The following is a 25,028-nucleotide window of genomic DNA, read 5'->3' as shown; positions in this document are numbered from 1 at the left end:
TGCGTGGGCCTAGTTGCACAGTTTGCTGGAGCTCAGCTTCTTCTTGCTTTTGCTTGCTTGCTTTTTTTTTTTTTTTTTTTAAAGTTTAAAAATAAAAAGAAATTACAAAATACAAATAAAATACCCACCCAATCTGCTGAGAAGTTGGGATAGCTCAATCAGCGTTTTGCTTCATCTATCTATTGAAATCGGGATCATTGAGCACTTTGCAACATGATTCTCTCTGAATTACTATTTTTTCCGTGCTCACCGAAGGTTTGCTCCTCTCCCATTCATTCTCATATATCCCCGTACTTACCAAATGTCTACTGAGCATGAGCAATAGCTCGCACTCTTAGTCTTTTTCTTGGTGAGTAAGAAATGTAGTACTATCGCCTTTCCTCTTATCTATATAGCTTAAAGTTCCGGTGATGATACCCCCAAACCCAAGGGTTAAGGACTTAGGGGGATATATGATTAGTATCCCTTGGCAAATTTACACAAAAAAAAAAAATATCAACTAAAAGGATGAGAACTTACGACACATACAAATTACCTTATGTAATTGGAGACCTCGCAGGCCAAACCATAGGATCATTACATACTTTTTTTTCTTTTTGGTGTTCGAACATGTGGAAGTTTAAAAAATGATGTATGTTTGAACGATAATATCAGCTTGAAAATGTAAGTTAAATAATGAAAGAAATATAAATGCGTGCATTTTTTTATGGTATCGTAGCAAACTTAAATATTCATTGGAATATTTGAATGGAAGTTAAAAACAAACAAATGGTAGTATCGAAGTTGAAAAATGACTAAATATTAATTTCGATTTAAAATGAAAGTTGGAAAAAGAAATGATGAAATAAAGAACATTCATACATCAAATTTAAGAATAGCTCTAACACCAGATTGTGTGCATGAGCATACTTCAATCATTGATATTTATTTTGTTTTTTCCCACATAAAAATTGGAAAAGTTGCTTTCTTATCTGGCGGTGTGGGGTTAAGCTCCAACACATGCACCTAATAAATTTACAATTAGCTAGTAAGATTAATTAGAGCTCCAAAGAAAAAATTATTTAAAAAAAAAAGATTATTATGAGGCACACTTCGCAATCACCACTGACTCTCAAAACCAGTGAACTAATCCCACTCAAATATATAGCCAGGCCACTGACTTGGCAATATTAGACAAAATCAACTATAAGAAATGAGAAAGACCCTTGAGACCCATAAAAGTTTACCTTATGCAATTGGAAAACTATCAGCCTAGCATTATCCCTCCATGTTTTTTTTTCCCTTCTCTGTATTTGATCATTGATGTTGAACAATATGTATATCTGAATGACAATATCGGTTTAAAATCATGTACGTTAAAAATGAAATATATAAATACGTTCATTTTCATCATGATATCATAGCAAACTTTTATATATTCATAGAAATATTCAAATGGAATTTAGAAGTGAAGATATGATAACATCAGCTTATGAATGAATAATAATAAAACGGTATATTAGTTTCATCCCAAAAAATATATATCGATATATTAGTCTAAATGGATATAAAAATTAAAGAAAAAATGAAATGATGAATTAAATGGAATTTAGAAGTGAAGAAATGATAATATCATTTTATGAATAAATAATAATATATAGGTATATTAATTTCACCTAAAAAAATATATCGATATATTAGTTTTAAATAGATATAAAAGTAGAAAAAATCATGAAATATACTTATTTCTATCATGGTATCAGAGTCAGCTTAAATAGTTATTTACTTATTCAATTTAACAAGACTCTGATACCACAATGTTTACATAAGTATATTTCAATCACTAATTTATTTTCCCATTTTCTGATAATAAAAATTGGAAGAGTTGATCTCTTATGGACGGTGTGGGATTGAGCGCAAACACATGCACCTAAACTTACAATTAAATAATAAAAGCTCCAAAGAAAAAAAAAACGAATGAGATGTTTAAGTGGCACTCCTTCAACTCATCATTGACTCTTAAAACCAGGGCGCTATGTGTAATCAAAAACCACGGCTTGGTTAGGTCGCTGACCTGATTTTTTCATGTCAAGTTCATGGAAAATGATCGAAGGCGAAACTTTTAGATTACATGAAGAAAAGATTGAAATTGGTGGCAAGCCACACCAAGTGCAGTTAAACTCTCGAGCTAGCAGTTCACATCGTCGATTATGTGGTTCAGACTGACTCGGTGATCCGATCTTTCCAGGGGCAAGATAGAAGGGATCACCCACAAATTCTTTCCATGATCACAAATGATAAATACATGATCAGATTGTGATCATGCACCAGAAGGAGATCGAAGGCGAAACTTTTAGATTACATGAAGAAAAGATTGAAATTGGTGGCAAGCCACACCAGTGCAGTTAACTCTCGAGAGCTTCACATCGTCGATTATGTGGTTCAGACTGACTCTGTTCCGATTTTCCCAAGGATTTCTTTTATGATCACAAATGATAAATACATGATCAGATTGTGATCATGCACCAGAAGGATAATGCGGGGCACTTAAAGCCCATTTATGCATTCATGGTGGGGGGCCCATTTGCACAGGTGCTGGAGCTCCTCTTCTTGCTCGATTTTCTGGGCCTTGATTTTTGTTTTCCCTTTTTTTCTTTTAGATATGCAAAAAAAAATTGAGAATTATTGAATTTTTAAATATCAGGTGGTGCAACACGCCTTGGAGTTTGGACCATATTAACCTCGTATTGGGTCTCTGAACACTCCTAGGAGTTTGGACCATATTAACCTCGTATTGGGTCTCTGAACACTCCTAGTCTACCGACCAAAATATGGGCCCCTGACGTGATAATATTATCTTCACTTGCAATGCACTCAATTGGTATCTAACATGAATTTGATTTTATATTCAGATTTTATGGAATGAGATAATAATTATGATTAGGAGAGTTTGATTTTTCAGTCGACTGACCAGGCTCGCATCTGGGTTGGTTGGTCGAAATCTGTTGAATTTCTGGATGACGAAGGGTGTACACCGAAAAGGAAAAAATTGGACGAACCGAACCGGACCGTACAACGATAGAACCGGACAGTGCCTGCCGTCCGCTTTTGGCAGACAAAAGGCCGAGGAACAAGCGGCGCGGCTAGCTTGCTCAGCCATCGAGTCAGCTTCTCTCCTCTCTCTCTTTCTCTCTATAAATGACAACGCTTCCCAGGTTAGTGACCCCCCCGCTTGGCCGCTCCGGTGTTCCGTATGTATCTCTTGAATCTTCTGTGTGTTCTTGCATCTTCTACTCATATATGTGTTTCTGTAGCTCGATTGGCGCGCTCATGGTGTTTTGGGTACTCCGATTGGCTAACGGTTGAAGGGTCTTCTGCCCCATGTTCTTTGCTGGTTAGGCAACCTGGAAAGTTTCGATTTTTTGTCCTGTCATTCTCGGATACTGTTAGTACTGGAGAGCTAATTGGCTCTGTTGAAGGGCTTTCAGTGTTATGGCTTTTGTGGTTGCTCTGTTGGTGGAGTGATGCGCTTTGTGAGTAAGAGTGGCTTCTGTCAGAGTCAGTTTTGCTTCTCCTGGACGCGGCTTGAGATTAGATTGGTTGATTGGGGATTGATGGCTATTTATGGAGGAATGGGCATGTGCCACTTTCTTCCGTTAATTTTGGGGGAAGAAATGCTTGAGGCATGTATTTCCCACAAAAGAGAAAACTTGGCATATGTTGTACGCTGAATAATTTAGAGCTATTGATATCATTAAGCTTCTTTAAAAGCGCAGTCCATTGGAATACTCTTGTCTGTGGGCCCTTGATGTAAGGTGTGGACCGAGGTTGCTATTTTGGTAAGCTGCATAGGTTGAGATCACGGAGATCGACTTCGAGCACCTCAGTACCCTTGAACATTTTAGTAATGGATTGGTTGAAGTTATAGTTCGAGAAAGGACTTTTTAGCATTCAAAGAAGGGGGAAATATTGGGTGATGAAGATAATAATTCCAGCTGTTTTTCTTGAGCATCCTCCTGGGGCATCTCAATTAGCCTCTTTAACTCTCTCTCTTATTTCATTTGTTTTTGGCAGGTGTTGTGTTCTGTAATGTTTGTGCACACAAAATCTCAACTGAAGTGTGGGTTATTTGGAACTTCACACTCCTGCAGAAAGAAAAATCTCTTCTTTAGCAATAATATATGCCACTTATCTCATGTACCTGCTGCAGTTGACTCCAGTGTTCTCAAAGTACTAAGTAAGTTAATTTAGAGGCAAGCCCTAGATCAACAGTTAATATAGATAAAAAAAAAACTTCCTTGTCCTGCTATTGATTTGACTACCATAATTTGCTCGAGGTTATGTGCAGTCACATATTTCTGCCTTTCATTTACATGATGAGGGTTGCGTAGGTGTTGGGAAGATATTGGTCATTAAACTGGAGTTTTGTCATGTTCTCCTGCATTTGTTATATATATATATACCTATGTTGAAGCTGAACAATTTTTTCCGAATTTCATGACCTAGACAGCATACAGAATATGTAACTTAGTTTCCATATTTCTAAGTTAAAATACATGAAAGCAGATACACTCTGAGTTCCTGAGTTTCTCTTGTTACTGTTGCTTCAGGAAGTTGTAATATTAAGATGTCGTCTCCAGTGATTGACAAGGCAGGAACTGATGAAATTTTCAAGAATGGCATGCAAGATTCTTATATTTCATCATCATATGAAGCTGCCATGGAAGCACTCTCCTCCCTCATTACACGTCAAAATCGCAAAGACCGATCACCTGTTGGCGGGAAGTATGAAAAATTGGAAAGGATGTCAATCTATCTCGAGGTACCCCTGTTATTCTCATTTCTGCATTCATTTTTCTCTTCACACTCTTTGCTCTATTTCTTCGTTACATAGCCCTTTACTAATATCACCTTACAAAATTTGGGAAAATTATGTGTGATAGTTTTGAGGAAATGTTAGGAGTAATTATCAAAGTCTTATGTTTATGCTGAACCACACTGTCTCCGCAGATACTAGGTTTAGAGGAGAGGATAAGTGAGCTGAAAATCATTCACGTTGCTGGAACAAAAGGGAAGGTAAATTTTTTTTTTCTTTGGGCTATATTCATTAGATGAGGCAGTCTCTTACTATTATTAATATTAGCATCACTTGTTCTTATCGGGTTTACGTTCTATAATAATCTAAGAGATAAGACTTATTTTTTTACTTCTAACTCGCCGACTTCTGTTTTAGGGTTCCACTTGCACATTTTGTGAGGCTATATTGCGGGAGTGTGGCTTTCGAACTGGACTTTTCACTTCCCCCCATCTAATTGAAGTGAGAGAAAGGATTCGTTTAAATGGGTCGGTGCCAACACAACTATGATTGCTGCTATGTTACTTGTGTTTGATTCTTCATGCCCTTATTTAAGCATGGGACGGTTTACTTGTATTATCCCATGTCATTCTTGTCTAGGTTGGACATATCCGTGGACAAGTTCCTGCTTCACTTTTGGGATTGTTGGAATCTACTAAAGGTGTAGTATCTTTCTTCAGTATGGACCTCAAACCATCATCCATGCGTTTGGTGATTTCGAACATTTTTACATGTCGTACGGCCTAGAGTAAATGTTAAGTTCTTTGGACAGAGGACCTGATCTTCAAGAGAATTAAGGCTTCCAAGTTTGTATAGAATGTGTAATTTCCGTTTAATTAATTTTGGTGCATATCCAAGGAAATTGTATACATAACTTTGGCAGAAAGTAAGGTTGTTAGAAATGCTCTATGAAAAATGTGGTCCTTGGAATGCCAGCTTAAGTATCCATAGAGATGCCTGTGTATCAAACTTTGATGTTTTGAGCTTCATTGATTCCGAAGCAGTAGATCTTTTTGTCATTGCTCTGTGATATGTTCTCTAGTAAATTGATATCAGTTTAATTATTTGCTGTTTAGTTGCCCTTTGTTAGGAAATTCTTGAGTTAGTAGTTTCTATTTTGCAGGAAAGAGTTTCAGACGACCTGCCAATGCCTCCCCTCTTTCAATTCCTTACTTTATTGGCATTTAAAGTATTTATATCCGAGGAGGTATGTTCTGACACTTTTAAGTTGCCATTGAAGTACTGGCAATTCATGATTTGTATTTTCATCTGACTTTTTGTATTTATTTTTTATAGGTAGATGTTGCTATTATTGAAGTTGGTCTTGGAGGTAAAAGGGATTCTACCAATGTGGTGCGCATCTCTTCTGCTATTACCTCAATCAGTTGTTCTGGAAATGTTCAATTTCAAAGCTGTTTCCCTAGTATCTCTCTTTTTTCTTTTTCTTTTTTCACTATAGTTCACTGATTCTCATAACTCATTCTCTCTAGAAATGAGTACAGTCAAGAATGTAGATTTAAGAAAAAGCATTTATAAGATCCATTTATTTGACGCCATTGGTTTCTTTGACGAAATGGGCAAGTAATTTTTTAAAGTAGTTTATTACTTTCGTGCTTGGCAGAGTGATATGAAAGTTATCATCTTTTATTTCGATAGCCGTCAACTTTCTAAAGTCCACTACACCTCCCTTTTGGCTTCTGCCATTGCTGTCATTACTGGAGCCCACCTTCAACCACCTTGGTGGGGTGGCAATATTTAAGCTGAGGTCGATAAAGGTGGCAGACGATGCCATAGAGCTTTGGCTGGCATCAGCCACATTCACATATACATTTGGTGGTTTGCTAGATGGTAGATGCATTTGGTTGCCTCCTATTTTGGCAGCTTGGGGTAGGGTAGTGGCCTCAGTACTGTAGGGCCTGCGAAGGTGTCGTACATCTCAGATTAATTTACCGGAGCTTGGTTTAAAAGTTATTTTGAAGAACTTATGGGTAAATGGACTAGTTGGCTGAAAATGATACTGTTGACTTAAGAGTTTTCGACCAACTGCACAACAAAAGTCTATGATGGCCTCTTGGCAAAATCATTTCTTGGGGAAAAAAAAAGAAATGGAACTCAGTCAAAACAATAATTATGGACTTTAGTGTCTACTCTACAGATAAAAGCACCTGTTGTCTGTGGCATTACTTCTCTAGGAATGGATCACATGGAAACATTAGGTAACCCTTATTTCTCCATGTTCTTTCTAAGGCAATCCATCTTCCCATTTAATTATCAATGATAATTTATCCTGAACCTTGAAGTCATGTATCATCTTGCAGGACACACCCTTGGAGAGATCGCCTCACACAAGGCAGGGATTTTCAAGGTAGAACCTCCTTAAACTCTTAAAGACTCAAATAAGCATGAATGTTTGTTTCAAAGAAAGTCACATGCTCATGTTTCTGTCTTGGTCATTTACGTCAACAGTTTTCATTTTCTACTATTTTCTGAATTGGGTTATGTCTTCCCTGCTCCTGAAGCCTGGAGTACCTGCTTTCACTGCACCTCAACTCTCCGAGGCTATGGATGTTCTTCAGGAAACAGCTTCCAATTTGATGGTAATTATTCTCCTCAGTTCACTGCTCAAATCAATTGATTATTATCTTTGCTAATAATGAGCATCATGAATTTTTGGTTTACATAGCTAAAGCTTCTATTTGATGGTAATCCGATTCTCTCAGTGAATTTTTGGTTTACATAGCTATATTAGTGGTTTTGCTATCTTGTTCTTCATCTGTGTAAGAAATCCGATTAAATAGCTGCAGGTGCTCTAAATGGAGAAACTTTGGTGCTCTTATGCTGCTAGATGTTGATATGAATATTTGCTGGAAAATGCAGATTCCCTTGGATATAGCTGTGCCTCTTGACCATAAAAGGTGGGAGGGACTAAAACTCGGCCTCTCCGGTGACCATCAGTTCGTTAATGCTGGGCTTGCTGTTTCACTGTGTAAATGTTGGCTACAGAAAACCGGAAATTGGGCTGATCTAATTGGAAAGGTCAGTTTTATACGTTATAGCATCTTCTTTTACTTTTTCTGAGTTCTGCATAACCAAGAAACTTTGTTTATCTTAACAACTTATTAAAACTTCAATCAGACATTCTGCATTGCAATCACGGTCTTGTAACTTATTGTGGTGGTGAATCCTGGTCCATTTATTTCCTGGAACAGGCAGTTTAGTGACTGATTCAATCAATTGCTTCCTGACTTAGAAAGAGGATGGCAAGACAGATGAACTCTACATCCCAGAAACATTCCTGAGAGGTCTTTCAACGGCTCGTCTTTCTGGGAGAGCTCAGGTTGTCCATGATGCACCTGTAATGCTTGATGGCTCAATGAATTCGTCGAGAAATATTATGGCAAAGTTAGTGTTTTACTTGGATGGAGCTCATAGTCCCGAAAGCATGGAGGCTTGTGCCAAATGGTTCTCTAGTGCCACAAAAGGAAGCAAAACATCAGCGTACTTGACGTCACCTTCTTCCGTTGAGGTTAAACATATGAAGTTGGTCGGTCGAAATGGTTTCATCCCACAAGAAACGGATTCCGGCTCTAACATGGTATCGAAGCAGGTACAAATTCCTTCTAAAGTAATTGTTTTCCTGAAGTTCTGTTTGTTGATTCCATAATGAGGCTCTCCCTCAATCCTTGATATGTCTGATCTTGCCGTAGATTCTTTTGTTCAACTGCATGGAAGTTAGAGACCCACATATTTTGCTCCCACGACTTGTGAACACATGTGCTTCATCAGGTACTTCCATTTTAAAAAGAAGGATCTTACTTCAGCTAAGTAGGCCAGGAATATCATCTGAGATTGTCCATGTTAGCACATCTGAACCAAACGAATAAATGTCTTTGCTCAGGGACGCATTTCTCGAAGGCTTTATTTGTCCCCAACATGTCAACCTATAACAAAGTTACCTCCGGGGTCACGATTCCTTCAAATGTATCTTCCAAGGACTTGAAATGGCAGTTCAGTCTCCAACGAATATGGGAGAAGATTATCCATGGGAAAGGTTTCTCCCACTTCTCCATTCTATCCACCGAGTAACACCACCTTCTTTTGTTAGTTTAATATAAGTGCACGAATATCTTTGCCTACGAGGTATGAACTCTATCAATCTTTATGTGTCAATTTTCAAACAGATCCCATGTTCGAGAAAAGTTATGAGGTGGATGATTTGGAGTTATTGCCACCCCGTGATTTTCTTTATGAAGATACAACGCACTGCGTTCCCGACAAACATTTTTCCTGCAGTGCGGTTATGCCTTCATTACCATTGACAATAAAGTGGTTAAGAGATTGTGTTAAGGAAAATCCTTCTCTCCGTCTTCAGGTAAAGTTATCATAGCTCTTGGGGTTATGCTATGTCTAAGGAAATTAAATGTTTATCGGGAATTACGAGTCTTATAAGACTCATTCGTGTGTACAGGTTCTCGTTACCGGCTCGTTACATCTTGTGGGAGATGTTTTAAAGCTACTGAGGAGATGATAGGAGAGCAACGTATTCCTCAGAGGAGAATCCAGAGTATCATTCTTTCACAAATTCATCAGTTTGTCATTCTTCAATAATTGTTTCATCTCAGCGGAATATAAACTATTACAGCTTAAGGTCTGCTGCTCCAAAACCGGGGCAGGTTCATAGATTGCCTCATCATTTGAACAAGATTAAAATGGTGAGTAATGTAACAAGAGTATTCTTTATCAGACAATTCTCCAACTGATTGATCGTAAGAAAAGGATGTTGGACCATTACTCAAGTAAATCCTAGCTTCAATATGAAAGTCCACACTATTGACATCATAATGGTCATTTGTGTTTGTAACATGAAATTTTACCATTCAGACAGTTTCTGTGTATATAACAATGGTTAGGAACACATTGCTCGAAAAAAAATTTTAAGGATAAAGACAGTGAAGTTCGCACTTTTGAAGCCCTCAATTTCAATAGAAATGCAGGTCTAATGTGTGTATATCTCATGAATGAATATCTGTCTGTTTCAGTTGGGGGATGGACAAAAAATCATCACCCGTTGCTGAAACAGCATGAACATGAATGAAAAGGCTGTATCTGTAAACTGTATCAGGCAAGCACCTTATGCATTCTGAGTTGAAAGAAAGGGACCAAACTAAGTAAAAATGTGCCCCTTGTATAAAATCGTTCTGCCTCCCTAAGAAGAATCAGCTATAATGCCTAAAATGTACACCTACGCTTGGGTAAAGGATCGGGAAGAACATGCAAGCCCGCAAGCTCTGAGCAATGGAGGCAAATGGATTGGTGAGAAAGTAATCAATCTTTCATTGCCTTATTCTCGGTCGAAGTTATGTAAGTCAGGAGGGGATAATGGTGGGATTGCTGAAGGATGAGAAGAATTGTTCATGTAGTTAAGGATCCTTCTAGCAGTTGCTTGAGATTCTTTCTTCTTGCCAATCTTTCTCGAATGGATTTCTCCGGAATCAGCCATCGTAGAGGAGTTGCTAGGCTTGACAGATTCCAGGAACTTTTCCTTGGAGAGAGTCGTCTGTGCTGAAGCTATCACAGAGCTAAAAACGCCAGACTCCCTCAGTCCTTGCACAATAACCTGTAACATGATAATGTGAGATTTTATTATTCTTGTTTATGGAACAATGCATGCGAGCTCCAAGCAGTAGTTGATTCGACATTTCAAGCGCAGAATACATAAGTACTCACCATCGGAGCATATATACGAGTCAATATGCCCTTCTTCAAAAGTTTCAAGTTCAGTGTTTTGTCAGTCCATACGACTCTTTCTCGGTACCTAAGCAGGAATGCATAGAGACACGCAGTGATTTTAGGATCCGAAGATTTCAGTTTGGTAATAATAGAAAGGACAATATCTCCAAGTCTTTTTACCAGCGGAGCATTTCCTCCTCAGTTGCTGTTGATGCAATGATGAAAGCCTGCGTGATAAGATAGAGGGGTTAGGGAACGAAGGGAAGGGCTCCTTCTTGAGCAGTGGAAAAGATGGAGGTAAGATCAAGAATCCGGCTCTTTTGCCAATATTGTGATATTGTATTAAAAGAAACAGTGCCAACAAAAACTCACGGCTCTGTCAAATTCCAACATAAAGCATCTTTTAACATCATCCTTTGTAGGTTTGCAGCCACACCGATCACGTCTCGAAGTCAAATCAGAAAATTTCGTGTATGTGTAATGCAGAATAGCAGCCTCCTCGAATTTAACCTCACTGCAACAGAGCACACATAATAATGTTCTGCAACTGAATAAAATTTATATGCAAGCAGAAAAACAGAGCAGAACAAACTTAAATGTCAGTGCACGGAAACTGCAGATGCCCATAAAATGTGAAATACACTCCTTGGGACTTGGAAGAAAAGAATTGTGGATGGCAGCATTCACAGCTGTACATTGTTATGGATCCATTGTGATCTCAGCGGGTACCAGCAACCACTGGCTAAAATTGCTTGCTTCCACGCTTTGTAAAACCTAGGGAAAAAATTTCACTTTTTTGATCCGAAATTCTAATGCTTTTGATCCATAATTCTGATGCTTTTGGATGTAGCTACTATATATGTGCTGTGCAACGATGCTGTGAGCTGTATAAACAACAGCTGTGAGTAAATTCAACTTACTGCTGTGAGCTGGATAAACAATAGCTGAGTAAATTCAACTTACTTTGGAGTTTTCATGTAGTTGTGCCATCTGTGAGCACCATTGGGACGAAGATGATCTTGAATACGCGCCGCAGACTTCCCGTTTCCATAAGTCAGAAAATAGTTAGGATTACCCCGAGTTGACTCTTTGTAATTGCCAAAATACACTTCTTTTGGTAGATGGTCATAGTTCTTTTTAAACATGGAGACCTGTATAAACATAAAATATATAGAAGCATCTCAAAATCTAGCGCAGGTGCTAATTCATGCAACTGAAAGTAAGGTAAAAGGCTCTTAAGTCTCTGTCTCATGTAACTGCACATTATTTTGTGAGCTGGAGGCTAGTTACCCAACTACACAGAACACCCACACTCCATAGTGCAAAATGATGGTGGTCTCAGCAAGTGTTAGCTGTTATACTATAATTTGGATAGCATATCTATCATGACCTTCAACAAATCAATGATTTGGTCTGTGCCCTATAGGACCACAAAATAATCTCAATCACTAGACTGGTTTATCTTAAAACCTCTAACATCTACATCCTGAAATTGTATCAGTCCATAAACTTTTTCGTACCTCACTGAAGGGCTCCTTTACGTCGTCTCGTTCCACACTACTTTCCTGATGAAATAGCAAACCATCAATTGCAATTTGGAAAATAACTTTACCCCACAGCAGTGATGAAGAAGTCATGTAAAACACTCATGGATAAATGACTTCCCTCAAATGAAGTTAAGCCAGGGAAGATTTCCTAAAGACGAATACTACAAGGTATAGTTCATGATGTTCAACTCACATAATTTGGAAAAACAACCATATCAACATCGCCAGGTACTTGTGACAGCAACAGTCTCAAAGAATATTCATGAGTCCCTGCCGGATGAATGAGTTCATCAGTGTCAAGGTGGACAATCCAATCCGCACCAGCATCCTGAAATGAAAACCAAATTTTATAAACTAGGACATGCAGAATGACATTTGCACTGATCGAACAGAGAAGAGGGTAAATCGTATCAGACCCTTGCCATGACAATAGCCATTTCCATATTCAAGGATTGCTTCACAAATAACTCATAGTTGCATGGCTTGTAGAAGAAGCTAGCCAACCAAGTCTCATTCCAAATACGACTGGAGAACCAAAGGGCAGCATTACACAACACAATTAGATGTTTACATAAAAGAACAAGAAGCAAATGAAAGCTTGTAGAGGTGCCTCTCCAAGAAGCGTCATATGCACAAGATAATACCAACTAAGCAAGAGCTGAGCAAACCCCATGTAGGGATCAATAGGCCAAAAGTTTTTTAGCAACAGGATCAGTAATGGATGAACTCGGGTAAAAAAAATTATTTAAGTTGTCCTTCTCCTTTCTAAAGTAAACTCATTTCATAGTCCACTAAACAGCATGACTCAATGATCAGAATTGGATAACATAGATCACTGGTAACGATGGTCATCCTAGTTTAGTAGGAAACTCAGCAATAGTACAATGAGGATTGTGACAAACCTTCTAGCTTGCTGTTCCTCCAACTCTTTGGTCCTATATATCACTGTGACCCCCTGAAATGAAATGCGCAACGGTTATAGATCGGTACTTACAGCATTTCTCCAAAGGAAGGAACAAAGAGCAGAGTCCACAAATATCACTTGCATGAAAAGAAACAGAAACGAATAGAGCATGACCCTGATGGCATTGCTTCTTGAAGTGAAGCAGTCACTTACTGGTATAGATTCCAGCACTTTGGATACATCGGGTGATGCAGCCTTCCCTTCCACGAAAAGAAGGAAGGTTGAAGCTCCAATAACCTTATGGTAGAAAATCCACGGCAATATCTGCTCTAAGCCTGCAGAAGTGCTCGATGTAATGCATATCTGGATTCCAACAAAAAAATGAAAAGAATGACCACTAAAGCTAAAAAATTACAAATTTTCTCCCTCAATGTAAAGTTTTCTCTTTTTTCTTTTTCTCCGGGTCGAACCTCGGAAGTGGCAAGAAGCCGAGGGGCTTGCTTCAAACACGATTAAGTCGGAAATAGTCGAGCAATCAATCGGCCAACTGAATAGCTTCAGCTATGCATATTATTACGATAAAAGTGAATACTTCACATTTCAATTGTGTCGGTGTGAATGAATCGTGTATCAAGATTTACGGCGGAATGAGTAGAAATCGGCAGAGTGCAAGAAATCAAACCCATCACGCAAGGAAGAGACGCGCATAAATCTGTCACCTCAACGTATCAACACTCGATAGATAACTGTCAATGCCTTTAGTACGTGTTCATGTACGCGTACGCATACGGAAGCGTATCTACGCAATCCCATAATGCACGACGCGAGCTCCACCCAGGACTCACCTTAGGCCGCAGATCCGAGCCGTAGTCAAACTTCCAGTCCCGGTGATACGGGAAGGAGGCGGAGCGACTCTGCCCGAGAACGTCGACGCAGTCGGATCTGGAGGTGCGGACGGGGTCGTCAACGACACTGCTAGTGCTGCGGGATGAGCCCATGCCGGGAAACACCAGGGGGTCGGGGGACCACCGGTTGATGGGGTCGGGGATGCCACCGCGCCACTGGAGAACGAACGCGAAGCAGGCGAGGGTAAACGGGAGGAGGGTGAGGAGCAGGAGGAGTCGGGAGGTGAAGGTGGCGTGAGACGGGGAAGATGACCACAACGAGGAGGAGGAGGAGGAGGAAGCGAACTTGTAGCGGCCCGCCATTGGAAGGGGCGGCGAGACGAGCTGCCGGTGAAGGGTTCGCGCATCAAATGCGCATGGAGGAACGTCTCGTCGATCGCCGGAAGAAGAAGAAGAGGAAGAGGAAACTGATGAATGAAAAAGGCAAAGGGAGGATGGCTTTTACTAAGCAGGCCGTTTTGTCGTTATGAGCTCTCGTGTTTGATTGCCATTGCCGGCTTTCAGTTTCTCCTTTAATTTTTCTCTTTTTTTCCTTTTTCCTTAATTAATAATTTTCACTATCTTCTAATAAAAAAAAAGGGCATAACTCTTTAGATCTATAAAATAAAAATTAGTTTGATTTGAAATCGATTACTTTCATAGGTTGAAATCGTGCATATGCCACGACTGACAGAGAGTCATTCACGCCGGCGGTCAAATATGAATCGGAGCAATACCCCGGTGGGCGTGAAGTTGAGATTTATGAATAAGGCGATATATCACTTTGTTTAATTTAAAAATTCTTTTAATGATTTCATAAAGTTTGTGAAAGGTATGCTTCTCGCACCGAGATGAAATTGTTTGTGATTCTAGGAAAGATTTAGAAAAGGTAATTTTTTGACCTAGTTAGTTTCTATTTCAAATTCTCTTCTTCTTTTTACCAAAGAAATAAGAATAGTTCCTTTAATTTCATCGTCCAATATTAAAAACTTACCTTCTAAGTAAACATCCATATTATTTAAAAGAATAAGGCATAAAAATAAATTATTTTGGGTTGACACCAATTTTAGGATTTTTTTTTTTTGCTGATTTCAATTTTAGTATTCATAAAAGCTTTACTTCATGGCACTGCACTTAATTAAGACTCATATCCAGAGAAAAAAAAAAGTGAATGGTTTAAGGTGGGCTTAGAAGAGCGACTCAAAGTCCATGAGATGAAGTCCGTTCAGTGAAATCCATAAAATTTACTTTTACTTGCCAGATTAAGAGTTCGCTTGGAGGATGATCATGAGGCCCTTTCATAATAAACTTAGGTTGTGCTTAATGCCATCAATTAAGTGCTCAAAATAAATTTTCAGAACCTAATTGGATTTAACTTATTTGATAAATATATTTAAAAAAAAAACAACTTCCTTAACTTAATGGACTTTAGGCCGTTTGGATTCAGAGTTAAAGTTATTTTGATTTTGGAAAATGACAAATGAGATGTGATTACAAATTTGACTTGAGAAACGTGTATTTTTGTTGTTTAGTGTGTTGAGTTAAAGTTAAAGTTAAAGTTAAAATCAAATTTTTTTGAATCCAAACGGGGCAAATTTTTAATGATTCGGTAACTCAAAACCTACTCTCTCTCTGTTTTTTTTTTTTGCTTAATTCCTCAGCAAACGGTAACTCAAAACCTACTCTCTCTCTGTTTTTTTTTTTTTGCTTAATTCCTCAGCCAACCAGCAAGTTTTCATATCAATCCATTCATTAACAGACGAGAGAGAAGAGAGAGAGAAGAGAGGTTCGAAGCATATTGGAGCGAATGGGGCTCCATCACCGGCCACCGTCGCCACAATTTTAGGATTCATCGCCAATCATATAAAAAATAAAATCTTACCTTCTAAAAATATATTTGTTTATATTAAATATAATGAGACATAAAATTAAATTATTTTGGGTTGTCACACCAATTTTAGGATTCACGGAAATAGATGTGGCTCCCCCGCTGATCAGCCCCAACTCGGATCAAGACGATGGCTCTTCAACATGTATAGATAAAGATCCGTTTTGGACGCTTTTAAGGTCACTTCCCAATCTTTCAAGGATAAAAATCATCGGTTGCTCAAGTTTTTACCGTCGACACCTTGCTCACATAGCCCGACACCTCTTTCGCGTCCTTTTTGTTGTTCAGTATGGTGTTCGTACTAAGGATTCTTTGGTCTTGTAATGCATGATTGGTTAATTCTAGATTATATTCGGTTCGAGTTAAAATGACTCGGAGTCAATTGTGTGAAATTTTGTTATGTTTGTGTGTGTTTTGTTGCGTGTTTGCATTCATTAATGGATGATTCTTCAATCATCCATCGTTTTATAATGGATTTCGGTTCAAGCGCCCATTTATCTATAATGAATGCCTTTTATGGCATCTATGTATATGCCCGAGTTGAGGTTCTCGAACAACTTTGGTGCCATTTGATAATAGAGTAAAAACCATTTCACTCTACTCCACTCCACTACATTTTTTCCCTCAATTTAACAATATAATCATTATTTTTTTTCTTATTTAATAATAAATTCTCACATTATTTTTTCTTAACCATTATTATAATCAATTTTTTAGTGATAAATTCTTTCAATCTACTTTTAGATCTGTATATATAAATATTTTTTTCTATTTTTCTCACATTCAATAATAAATTCTCGCATCTACATCTTCCTAACTATTATTACAATTAATTTTTTAATAATAAATTTATCATATATTATATATTATTACTACTTTTGTCCCATTAAACTGGAGTGACGTAGAGTAAAATCCACTCCATTGCCAAACGGACCTTAACAACTTCTTTAATTAGTCTAAACTAACTGGAAAAAGAAAAAAGAAACTAGCTCATCGACGTGGATTGATTTAAGGGATTCGGCGCCTATTCTTCTTAAGCAAAGTTTTCGATTCAGAATCTTGTGAATGGATAAAATTCACACTTGAAAAGATTTATCTCGTAGTGAGCCGAGCCGGCTTGACTAGATTAGTCGATGGTTCATTAGATTTCAAGATATCATGGTGCAAAAAAAAAAAAACTAGCCAGCTTACCCGACATTGTGCGAGACTTTTATATAAATAAATTTAATTAATTAATATTTTAGGTAATACAAATTAGAAATTTAATAAATTATAGTTTGTAACAAGTTTAATTTATTGTTCGATGAGATTATTTGAATTTTCGAGAAATAGAAAGTGTAGTGTGACTATGTGTCATGTGACATGCGGTCATTTTGGCCATTCATCCACAGGATTCACGCGGGGCCACGAGTGATGGACGGTCATGATCTCTATGTCACTTTACGTCAGGTCATGCTAGACTTTCCGTTCAGGAAATGGAGGCACAAGACAATTTAAAATCATTTATCGAGTGTTTCTACGCATAATCCACGGTGGAAGTAACAAGTCTTCCACGTGGCGAAGCTCGATTAGATCCCATGACGCGGGTCGAGCTGAATTTTACGGTGACGTGGCTTCTAAGCTGAGCTAGAATGAAACGACATCGTATGTCAACACTAGCGAACTGCTTCTTCGTCCTCCTCTTCAACCGAGCAGGTAGCGAGTAACAGAGGGAGAGAACTTTCAGCCATGGCAGCTCGCAAGAGAGCTTCTCCTAACAACTCCGAGAAGCCTTCTCGAGCCGAAGACTCGTCGAAGACTGCGGCCAAATCTCCAGAAACCCCGCCCTCCGACCCTCCAATTGCTCCACCCAAGTCTGGGTTCATCCTCAAGCTCTCGATCTGCTTCCTGGTCCCTTACCTCTACTTGATCAATTACTGCTACAACATCGATCAGGAGCTCAAGAGATCTATCCTCATCAATGCTGGCCTCAGCCTCGCGGGCTTCTTTGTCACCGTCAGGATGATCCCCGTCGCGTCGAGATACGTCTCGCGGCGTAATCTCTTCGGTTATGATATTAACAAGAAGGGCACCCCTCAGGGAACCGTGAAAGTGTGAGTATTCGAGCGTTTCTTAGTGCAATCTTGATATGTAAGCATTGTTATACTGAGAAGAGTTGCCTATATCAGCTGAATTGTGTGACTTTTTCGCGCTTTTAGCCGATAAATCATCGAATCCTGCTGTTGTTGCATCAGTAGTAGTGGTTTTAATGGACCACAAACCCGCAGCATTCGGAAATTTTGCTTCTTTGCAGCTCCCATCTGTTCAATTACAGAATTTTTTGTCACTGTTTTGAGTCGTAAGCGTGAACTTTCCCGAAATGCAAAAATTTATGAGCTTTACGGAAATCTAGCAGGTTTCTTTTTGTTTCATTCACTGCTCGGAAAGTTTAGATTGTTTCAGTCCTCGTACTTTTCTTTATGGTGCATGTCATGACGGTATTCCTCGATATGCAGGCCCGAGTCATTGGGAATTGTTGTTGGAATAGTCTTTTTGGTGGTGGCAATCTCATTTCAGTATTTCAACTTCACCGCTGATTCAAATGTAAGTGTTTGTGATTCATTAACGAGCAAGAAAACTGCTTGCTTTTCTTATTTCGGTGGTGGGCTTATGTTTTATGTTAGACTCGATTGGCATTCACCTCAAGTGACCTTCTAAAACATTGTAGAGACTATGCAAAGCATTGACTTGGAATTGCTGGTCTAAATAGCTTTTAATTACAAGAAATGGTCCAAACTTTATGACTAAAGTTGGAGGAAGGCTTGCAGTTTCATCTTAATCAACTGAGATGGTGGACCCATCACTACCCATCACTCAAAGCTATAAAACTTGGTGTGGATCTTATCTCGAGTAGCAAGATGCTAGTTGCTTTGCCATGATAAGTTCTGAAGAAGCTTTTATCTGACCTTATTAAAGTCTTTACCTTCATTTCATGTTTGAAGTTCCAATTTCACGATGTTACCAGTTGCCAAGCAGGTCTTGAATATTTTATTGTTTGCAGTGGCTCGTGGAATATAATGCAGCATTGGCATCCATATGCTTCATGATTTTGCTTGGATTCATGGATGATGTCTTGGATGTCCCTTGGAGAGTGTAAGCAATGATCTGTTCTTGGATATTCAGAATTCAAAGAAAATCAGCTTCAGTTTTTCAATAAAATTTTGTCACTCTGTTGAATAATGTGTTTCGTGTATGGATTCCTGGTTAATCAGTTATATTGATCCCTCTCTTGTTTTTCTCTAATATCAAGAGCAGAAAGTTAATCCTTCCATCATTTGCTGCTCTTCCACTGCTGATGGCCTATGCTGGGCATACAACGATCATCATTCCAAAGCCCCTAATTCCGTACGTAGGGCTAGATGTGTTGGATTTAGGTATGTTGGTCTCATTACCGGTAGCATCTTTGACTAAACTGTCTATTCTGCCCGTCTATTCCACCAAGTCTCATGACAATGTTTCTTTAATATTCCAATGAAGTCTCATCAACTATAGATTTTGAAACGAGTTCTCTGTCTGGTCAGGATGGATCTATAAGTTATACATGGGGCTTTTAGCAGTATTTTGCACGAATTCCATCAACATTCATGCTGGTCTGAATGGTCTTGAAGTTGGGCAAACAGTTGTCATTTCAGGCGCTGTAAGTGCAAATATTTCTAAAGATTATGTTTCAACTTTTTGGTTATCTAGATTCTGATCTATCAATACTTCGCAGATTCTGATTCATAACATTATGCAAATTGGAGCGTCTACAGATCCCGAGTACAAACAGGCCCATGCATTCTCTATCTATCTTGTTCAACCATTACTAGCCACCTCCCTGGCTTTACTTGCATACAATTGGTAGTCGTGACATATCCCATGTCCTTGATTATCTTGTACCCTTAGCTTTGTGAAGGTGCTGCTCTAATGATTTACTGTCATGCTTAACTTAGGTATCCTTCTTCAGTTTTTGTTGGAGATACATACACCTATTTTGCTGGGATGACTATGGCAGTGGTAGGGATATTAGGCCATTACAGGTAGGCCAATCCCTATGTCCTTAATCACCTCAGATGCATTAGTTGAATAATAGAGGATAATTGTTACATGGATGATATGGAGGTGTTTCTCTTTTGGTGCTTTCATTTTTCATTGCATCATTGACTGTTGCAATGAAATATTAATTTAATTAGGTTTCTTCTGCTTAAAAGAAAAATTAAAGCTATTTATTATGCTGCTATTGTCGCAGAAGCATATGATCGATTGTGTGGTTTTGTGGGAATTCACAGTTCTAAGGCACATTAAATGCTGTGTTATATAGGATGGATTATAGGATATGAACTACCTTCTTTTGATCGATATCAGGGAGAAATGCCCAGTAAAAGTAACGTGCTCCATGAAAACTAACTGCCTGACATCTCAATGAATCATGTATTCCAACTTCCACTTTTACCTTTAAATGCATAAACTTGCTCAACAATTTTGCTTCATGCATTTACTGTAAGCGAGTTACTCATTTTCCTTTTTCACTTCGGTAATGTCCAGCGAGACACTCCTGGTCTTCTTTCTCCCTCAGATTTTGAACTTTCTACTGTCACTCCCTCAGGTATGATCTCTCTCTACTCTTGTCCTCCTCTTCCTCCTCTCTTTCTGTCTCTCTCTCATATGCTCACACACAGTCAGATGTCAGTAATTCTGGCAGTAATTAGTATTTTGTTCGTATCAGCTATCAGGCTATGTCAAGTGTCCGAGGCATAGACTGCCCAGGTAGAATTCTTAACCTGTAAATTATTGCTTCTTTTGTTTAACAAATACTCATATGTTCATTTGTGTTAAATAATATTAGTCTTTGAAAACAGGTTTGATCCTCAGACAGGACTCTTGACTGGCACAAACGACGGGACGCTTGTTAACTTCTTCCTAAGGCTGTTTGGCCGAAAAACAGAAAAGTCGCTTTGCATCCTTCTACTGGTATTCCAGGTGAGACTGATAATACTACTCAATCCTCAAACCATATCCATCTCATTTAAACCACCCGGATGTAGTAACTTGAAATTGAAAGCCTTTGTAAGTGAGAGAGATTGATGTCCTTTTCTTTGTATTCTTGAGAGAAATAGTTTATAACAACTACCTTCTTTCGATGATATCTGAACCAATAAGTGGCATTGAAGCAATTTAAACTGCGATGCTGACAGATGCTACATGAGCGCGTCTCTGAGAAGACAAAGTATTATTGTGCTAACATAGAGAAAACTCGATTTCCCTTGATCAGGCTATTGGATGCTGCTTCTGTTTCATGCTGAGATGGATCCTCACTGGTTGGTACAAGTAAGGCAAGAACAACGTGCTATGGACATTCATCAAGTTCAGTGTCATTTTCCCGTCAACTGCTAATGTTGTATTATTTGACTTGGCCGTGGAATAGCCTGCTTGAATCTCAAGGTTTTACATAGAAAACAGAGATGATCCTCAGTTTTGTTAGCCTCAGGATGATTTATTGTTTATTTTTTGTATTTTAATTTATTTGGATGATTGAATAGCTTGGAAGGAGTGTATGTTCATCAGAACTTCATATGTCTTGACTCAAAGCTCCTCTTAAGAATTTCGAAGGGGAATGAACAAATGTGAGATTGAAGATTCCAAGTTATAGCACGTTCACAGAAAATGAGTCTGAAAGGAGGAATGAGAACCGTGTGAGATTGATCTTACATGAAATCGGTATATAGGATAAATGCTTGTGAAAACGTACAAATGCCGCGGCAAATATAAGATCAGTCATGAAACTCTACTTGTCAAAGAACCCCGTAAGTTCGTTCTCAGGCTCCAACGGAGACACACAAACTGCAGTAGCGGCTCACTGTTTAGTCCCTATGCTTTAAGCTGCATAGCCTCGAACCTGCACTTTCTTGAAAGCCGAACTATAATAGATTGACTCTTTCTGATGTCTGATTGATCTCTCTCATATAATCTTAGGTCATCGAGACTCGGTTTAATCTACATCCATAGCCTGTTCCTTGACGCTGTTAGAGCTAGTCCAGAGCTTGATTGTTCTATCGTGTGAGACAGTCGCAATGCAACTTCCATCTGCCAAAGAAGAATTAACGATGCAGTGAGTGTTCCTGCAGGTCTTAATTGTAGTCGAAGGCGTTAAACAAATAGAAATATGACACAGATAGTGCCATAGTACTTAAAAAAATCGGTTCACTTTTGCAGGGAGAAACAATTGTTCTATCGCGATGTCCGACTTAGCATTGCCTATGTAGAGAAGAAAACATACCCCCAACAATGTCCAATGAAGTTATCTTTGCTTCATGTCCTGACAGCGTTCTGACTGGCTTGAAATCTCGAGCAGACCAGACCTGTGATAACATATAAACCATAAAAATGCCATCAAGAACTTTGCATCACGACAATCCAAATTAAAGGATTCACCCAACTGGCTTGAGTTTATAGTATACCTTTGCTGTCATATCGTATGAAGCAGTCACCAAGAAGTACCCTTCTTGAGGCTCGTACTTTACCTGCGAAATGAGATTCGAATGGGCTGGAATAGTATAGAAATGCTGCTTCTTCCTCAGATCCCATATTCTGCAGGTATTGTCTTCCCCGCCAGTGGCTAGATGGTATCCATTGGGTGAGAAGCTGATTCCAAAAACCTGAAATTAACATTACGGAATAAAAAAGTTACTATCGATTAGAAATTCCTGGTGAGAATCGATTGCTAAGTAAAGATCATTATGACTAAACAAGTTGGATCTGTACCGGTTTAACATGGCCTTCGAAGGCAAGAATACTTCTACCAGTCCGGAGGTCCCAAACACGGGCAAGAGCATCCAACCCACAGGACCCTGCCAAAGATCCATCGGGGTGGAAAGCTATACCATAGACACTCCTGCTGTGGCCTTCTTGTAGGAGCAGCTCTTCGCCCGACTCGATATCCCACAGCCTCCACGTCTTGTCGAAGCTGGTTGTTGCCAAGTACTTCCCTGAGGGATGGAAAGCAATACGAGCAAGACGCTCCAAGTGCCCATCAAATGACCTCAAAAGGGTCCCATCAGTATTCCACAACTTCGCCGTTCGATCAGCAGAGGCAGTCGCTAGATGATCATCCACGGGGGAGAATACAATGTCAGTTGCCCTCTCAGTGTGGCCCTTCAGCGAAGAGAATTTGTTGACCTGAGGCATGTTCCACAGTTTCCCTACCCCGCTCATCGAGCTGGAAGAAATAAAACCGATTGAAGAGTTAGAATGATATATAGAACAACAACCCAGCTTACTAAGGATTGAATCACTTTAACTTACCAAGTGGCGAGCAAATTGCCATTGCGTGAGAAGGAACATCCAAGAAGAGGCCGCTCATCCCCAATCTCGCTGCAGTCAAGGGATAGACTCTCCACCTGCTTCAGCGCCCAGTCTATCTCCGCATCCACATCCTCGTCAGGGTCATCCCTCTTCCTCCGGGCACGCTGGAGGCGCAGAGCGGCCCTCGCGATGGAGAACTTGGCAATGTCTCTTCTTGCCTCCATCAGGGCCTTCGAGCCTTCAGTAAAGAAAGGGTACTGGAGAGTGTCCTCCTCCATCTCGTCCCCGGCAGCAGCAGCAGATGCCGCAGCCTCTTCCTCCTCGTGGGCCTTCATAAGCGTCTCAAGCTGCCCCTCTGCATCCAGCTTGGCCATGATCATCCGCAGCCGGTCCCGCCTCTCCATCTCACGCTCGCCAAATAGGGTCATGGGCTCCTTGAGCCGGCGGAGGCGTGCTCTCACTGCCTTGTCATTGGTGGGCACTGCAAGGGCAGCCGCCCGCCTCTTCATCATCAGGTCCTGCATCGCCTTCTCCTGCCTCTCCCTCACCTGTCTGCTCTCTTCCGAGATCTCATATTCACCAGTCGACCCAGCGGCTTCCGTGTCATCCTCATCAGAATCGGAATCGCTCCCTTCGAGCTCCCCATTTCTTGGCGCGGGCGGTCTGAGGACAGGAGGGCGGATAGGGAGAGGAACCGGAGGCCGAAGAACTTGCAGAGCAGGAGGAGGGGGAGGAGGCATTGCAGTGGGTACTGGAGTAATCGGTGGCACGACGAAAGCCGGAGCCACCGGTGGGGGAGGGATCAGGGGAGGAACGACCGGAACAGACCCATCCGGCAACGAGACCGGAGATTGAGAAGCTCCGGCCGGTGAAGTCAAATCGGGATTTTCTTCTTCTGCCCCCATGTTACCTAATCAACCAAGAAAACCCAGATACAATCCCCAAGTAAATCAGAGAACTGATTAAAGCATCATACGAATGACTTGAACTTTAGACATTCACAGACAGAAATCTCTAAAATCAGCTCCTTTTAGCTCACTAATTCTGACCTATCCTCCATAACCAAAAAGCTTGATGAGCTCAAACTGCAGATTCGACGACCAGAAAGAACGTGGATTGATGGGAGAAGGAAATACATACCAGACGAAGGAACTCAATGAGAGACTACCACTTCAAGAATGAACACCCTTCTTCTCCTTCTCCTCCTCCTCCTCCTCCTCCTCCTCTTCACTTCAAGAATGGCTCTGTTTCGGTTTCGCGCGCCTCTGCGAAATTCCGAAGACTTTTGTTAAGAGCGTAGCGAGCAGCGCCGACCTTCCATCTACTGCAAGCGAGCGAGCATGGAAGGACGAGGAGGAGGAGGAGATGGGCTGAGACTTCTGCAATCAGCTGGGCCGCCATTGGAGCTGTTTGATGGGCTGGTCGAGCTTGCCTTAACCGGTCCGGTTCAGTCCTGAGATTTTTTTTTTTTTCGCCACCTGAAATTCCATGTTAAAAAACTTAATTCGGCTTCATTCCTTAAGAGACCGGTCCAAACATGTCATCTCTATAAATATTTTATAAATTTCCATAGCCTCCCGACAGGCATAATTCGAAGTTACGGCTTTAGAAAGAAAAGCCAGCCATCTCGGTTGATCTCTTAATGGAGTTCAGTGTCACATTTGCCCAGCTTCAATCGATAACCCCTCGGTACCAGCAATATCGGGGGGCAACAATAACATTCACTAGTTTTTCCTAATTAGTTAAAAAGAAAACCTTTTGACAATGTACAAATATATTTCGATAATTTCGATCAGACCTTTTCATTAAGGGCGAATGAACAATGCATAACATCACTAGTAATTATAGTTATTACGGTAAAATGCCAAAGAAAAGCATATGGTAGAATATGCTTTATCCTTTGCCGATTAGTCCTCCTCAC

The 25,028-nt window shown here is 39.8% G+C and overlaps 4 protein-coding genes across 7 annotated transcripts; 2 read left to right on the top strand and 2 right to left on the bottom strand.

Moving 5' to 3' along the window:
- Nucleotides 1–2,925: 2,925 nt before the first annotated feature.
- LOC116207502 (folylpolyglutamate synthase) lies at nucleotides 2,926–9,695 on the top strand. 4 transcript variants are annotated; one of them, XM_031540470.1, is made up of 18 exons: nucleotides 3,061–3,194; nucleotides 3,294–3,373; nucleotides 4,054–4,216; nucleotides 4,590–4,801; nucleotides 4,990–5,055; nucleotides 5,213–5,322; nucleotides 5,435–5,495; nucleotides 5,958–6,041; nucleotides 6,131–6,187; nucleotides 6,990–7,050; nucleotides 7,153–7,199; nucleotides 7,354–7,431; nucleotides 7,712–7,870; nucleotides 8,085–8,441; nucleotides 8,542–8,620; nucleotides 8,733–8,885; nucleotides 9,016–9,206; nucleotides 9,303–9,695. In XM_031540470.1, the coding sequence occupies exons 3-18, from the start codon at nucleotides 4,069–4,071 to the stop codon at nucleotides 9,360–9,362; spliced, it is 1,923 nt and encodes a 640-aa protein (XP_031396330.1). In that variant the 5' UTR covers nucleotides 3,061–3,194; nucleotides 3,294–3,373; nucleotides 4,054–4,068; the 3' UTR covers nucleotides 9,363–9,695. The 4 variants fall into 4 exon arrangements, 3 of the variants coding, with proteins under 3 accessions (XP_031396329.1, XP_031396328.1, XP_031396330.1); XR_004156937.1 differs by lacking the exon at nucleotides 3,294–3,373 and having other exon boundaries at nucleotides 2,926–3,230; nucleotides 8,733–8,916; nucleotides 9,303–9,673; XM_031540469.1 differs by lacking the exon at nucleotides 3,294–3,373 and having other exon boundaries at nucleotides 2,929–3,194.
- A 244-nt stretch (nucleotides 9,696–9,939) lies between these two features.
- On the bottom strand, nucleotides 9,940–14,388 carry LOC116207504 (glycosyltransferase-like At2g41451). Its single transcript, XM_031540471.1, has 11 exons — nucleotides 13,861–14,388; nucleotides 13,229–13,378; nucleotides 13,014–13,066; nucleotides 12,528–12,636; nucleotides 12,305–12,439; nucleotides 12,085–12,129; nucleotides 11,528–11,715; nucleotides 10,937–11,078; nucleotides 10,745–10,791; nucleotides 10,562–10,649; nucleotides 9,940–10,451 (listed from the first exon to the last, which is right to left on the bottom strand). The coding sequence occupies exons 1-11, from the start codon at nucleotides 14,221–14,223 to the stop codon at nucleotides 10,176–10,178; spliced, it is 1,596 nt and encodes a 531-aa protein (XP_031396331.1). The 5' UTR covers nucleotides 14,224–14,388; the 3' UTR covers nucleotides 9,940–10,175.
- A 3,056-nt stretch (nucleotides 14,389–17,444) lies between these two features.
- On the top strand, nucleotides 17,445–21,393 carry LOC116207823 (UDP-N-acetylglucosamine--dolichyl-phosphate N-acetylglucosaminephosphotransferase). Its single transcript, XM_031540915.1, has 11 exons — nucleotides 17,445–17,880; nucleotides 18,283–18,370; nucleotides 18,828–18,919; nucleotides 19,082–19,200; nucleotides 19,348–19,463; nucleotides 19,539–19,666; nucleotides 19,759–19,845; nucleotides 20,351–20,411; nucleotides 20,532–20,572; nucleotides 20,665–20,785; nucleotides 21,078–21,393. Exons 1-11 carry the CDS (start codon nucleotides 17,516–17,518, stop codon nucleotides 21,135–21,137), a joined length of 1,278 nt encoding a protein of 425 aa, XP_031396775.1. The 5' UTR covers nucleotides 17,445–17,515; the 3' UTR covers nucleotides 21,138–21,393.
- Nucleotides 21,394–21,435: 42 nt separating this feature from the next.
- Nucleotides 21,436–24,459, bottom strand: LOC116207822 (U4/U6 small nuclear ribonucleoprotein PRP4-like protein). The gene is made up of 6 exons (XM_031540914.1): nucleotides 24,248–24,459; nucleotides 23,108–24,017; nucleotides 22,568–23,021; nucleotides 22,264–22,461; nucleotides 22,083–22,164; nucleotides 21,436–21,889 (listed from the first exon to the last, which is right to left on the bottom strand). Exons 2-6 carry the CDS (start codon nucleotides 24,010–24,012, stop codon nucleotides 21,795–21,797), a joined length of 1,734 nt encoding a protein of 577 aa, XP_031396774.1. The 5' UTR covers nucleotides 24,013–24,017; nucleotides 24,248–24,459; the 3' UTR covers nucleotides 21,436–21,794.
- Between the last annotated feature and the right edge of the window lie 569 nt (nucleotides 24,460–25,028).

The sequence above is a fragment of the Punica granatum genome, chromosome 5 (assembly GCF_007655135.1).
Source record: "Punica granatum isolate Tunisia-2019 chromosome 5, ASM765513v2, whole genome shotgun sequence".
Taxonomy (NCBI): Eukaryota; Viridiplantae; Streptophyta; class Magnoliopsida; order Myrtales; family Lythraceae; genus Punica; species Punica granatum.
This window is presented reverse-complemented; position numbering and strand designations above follow the sequence as displayed.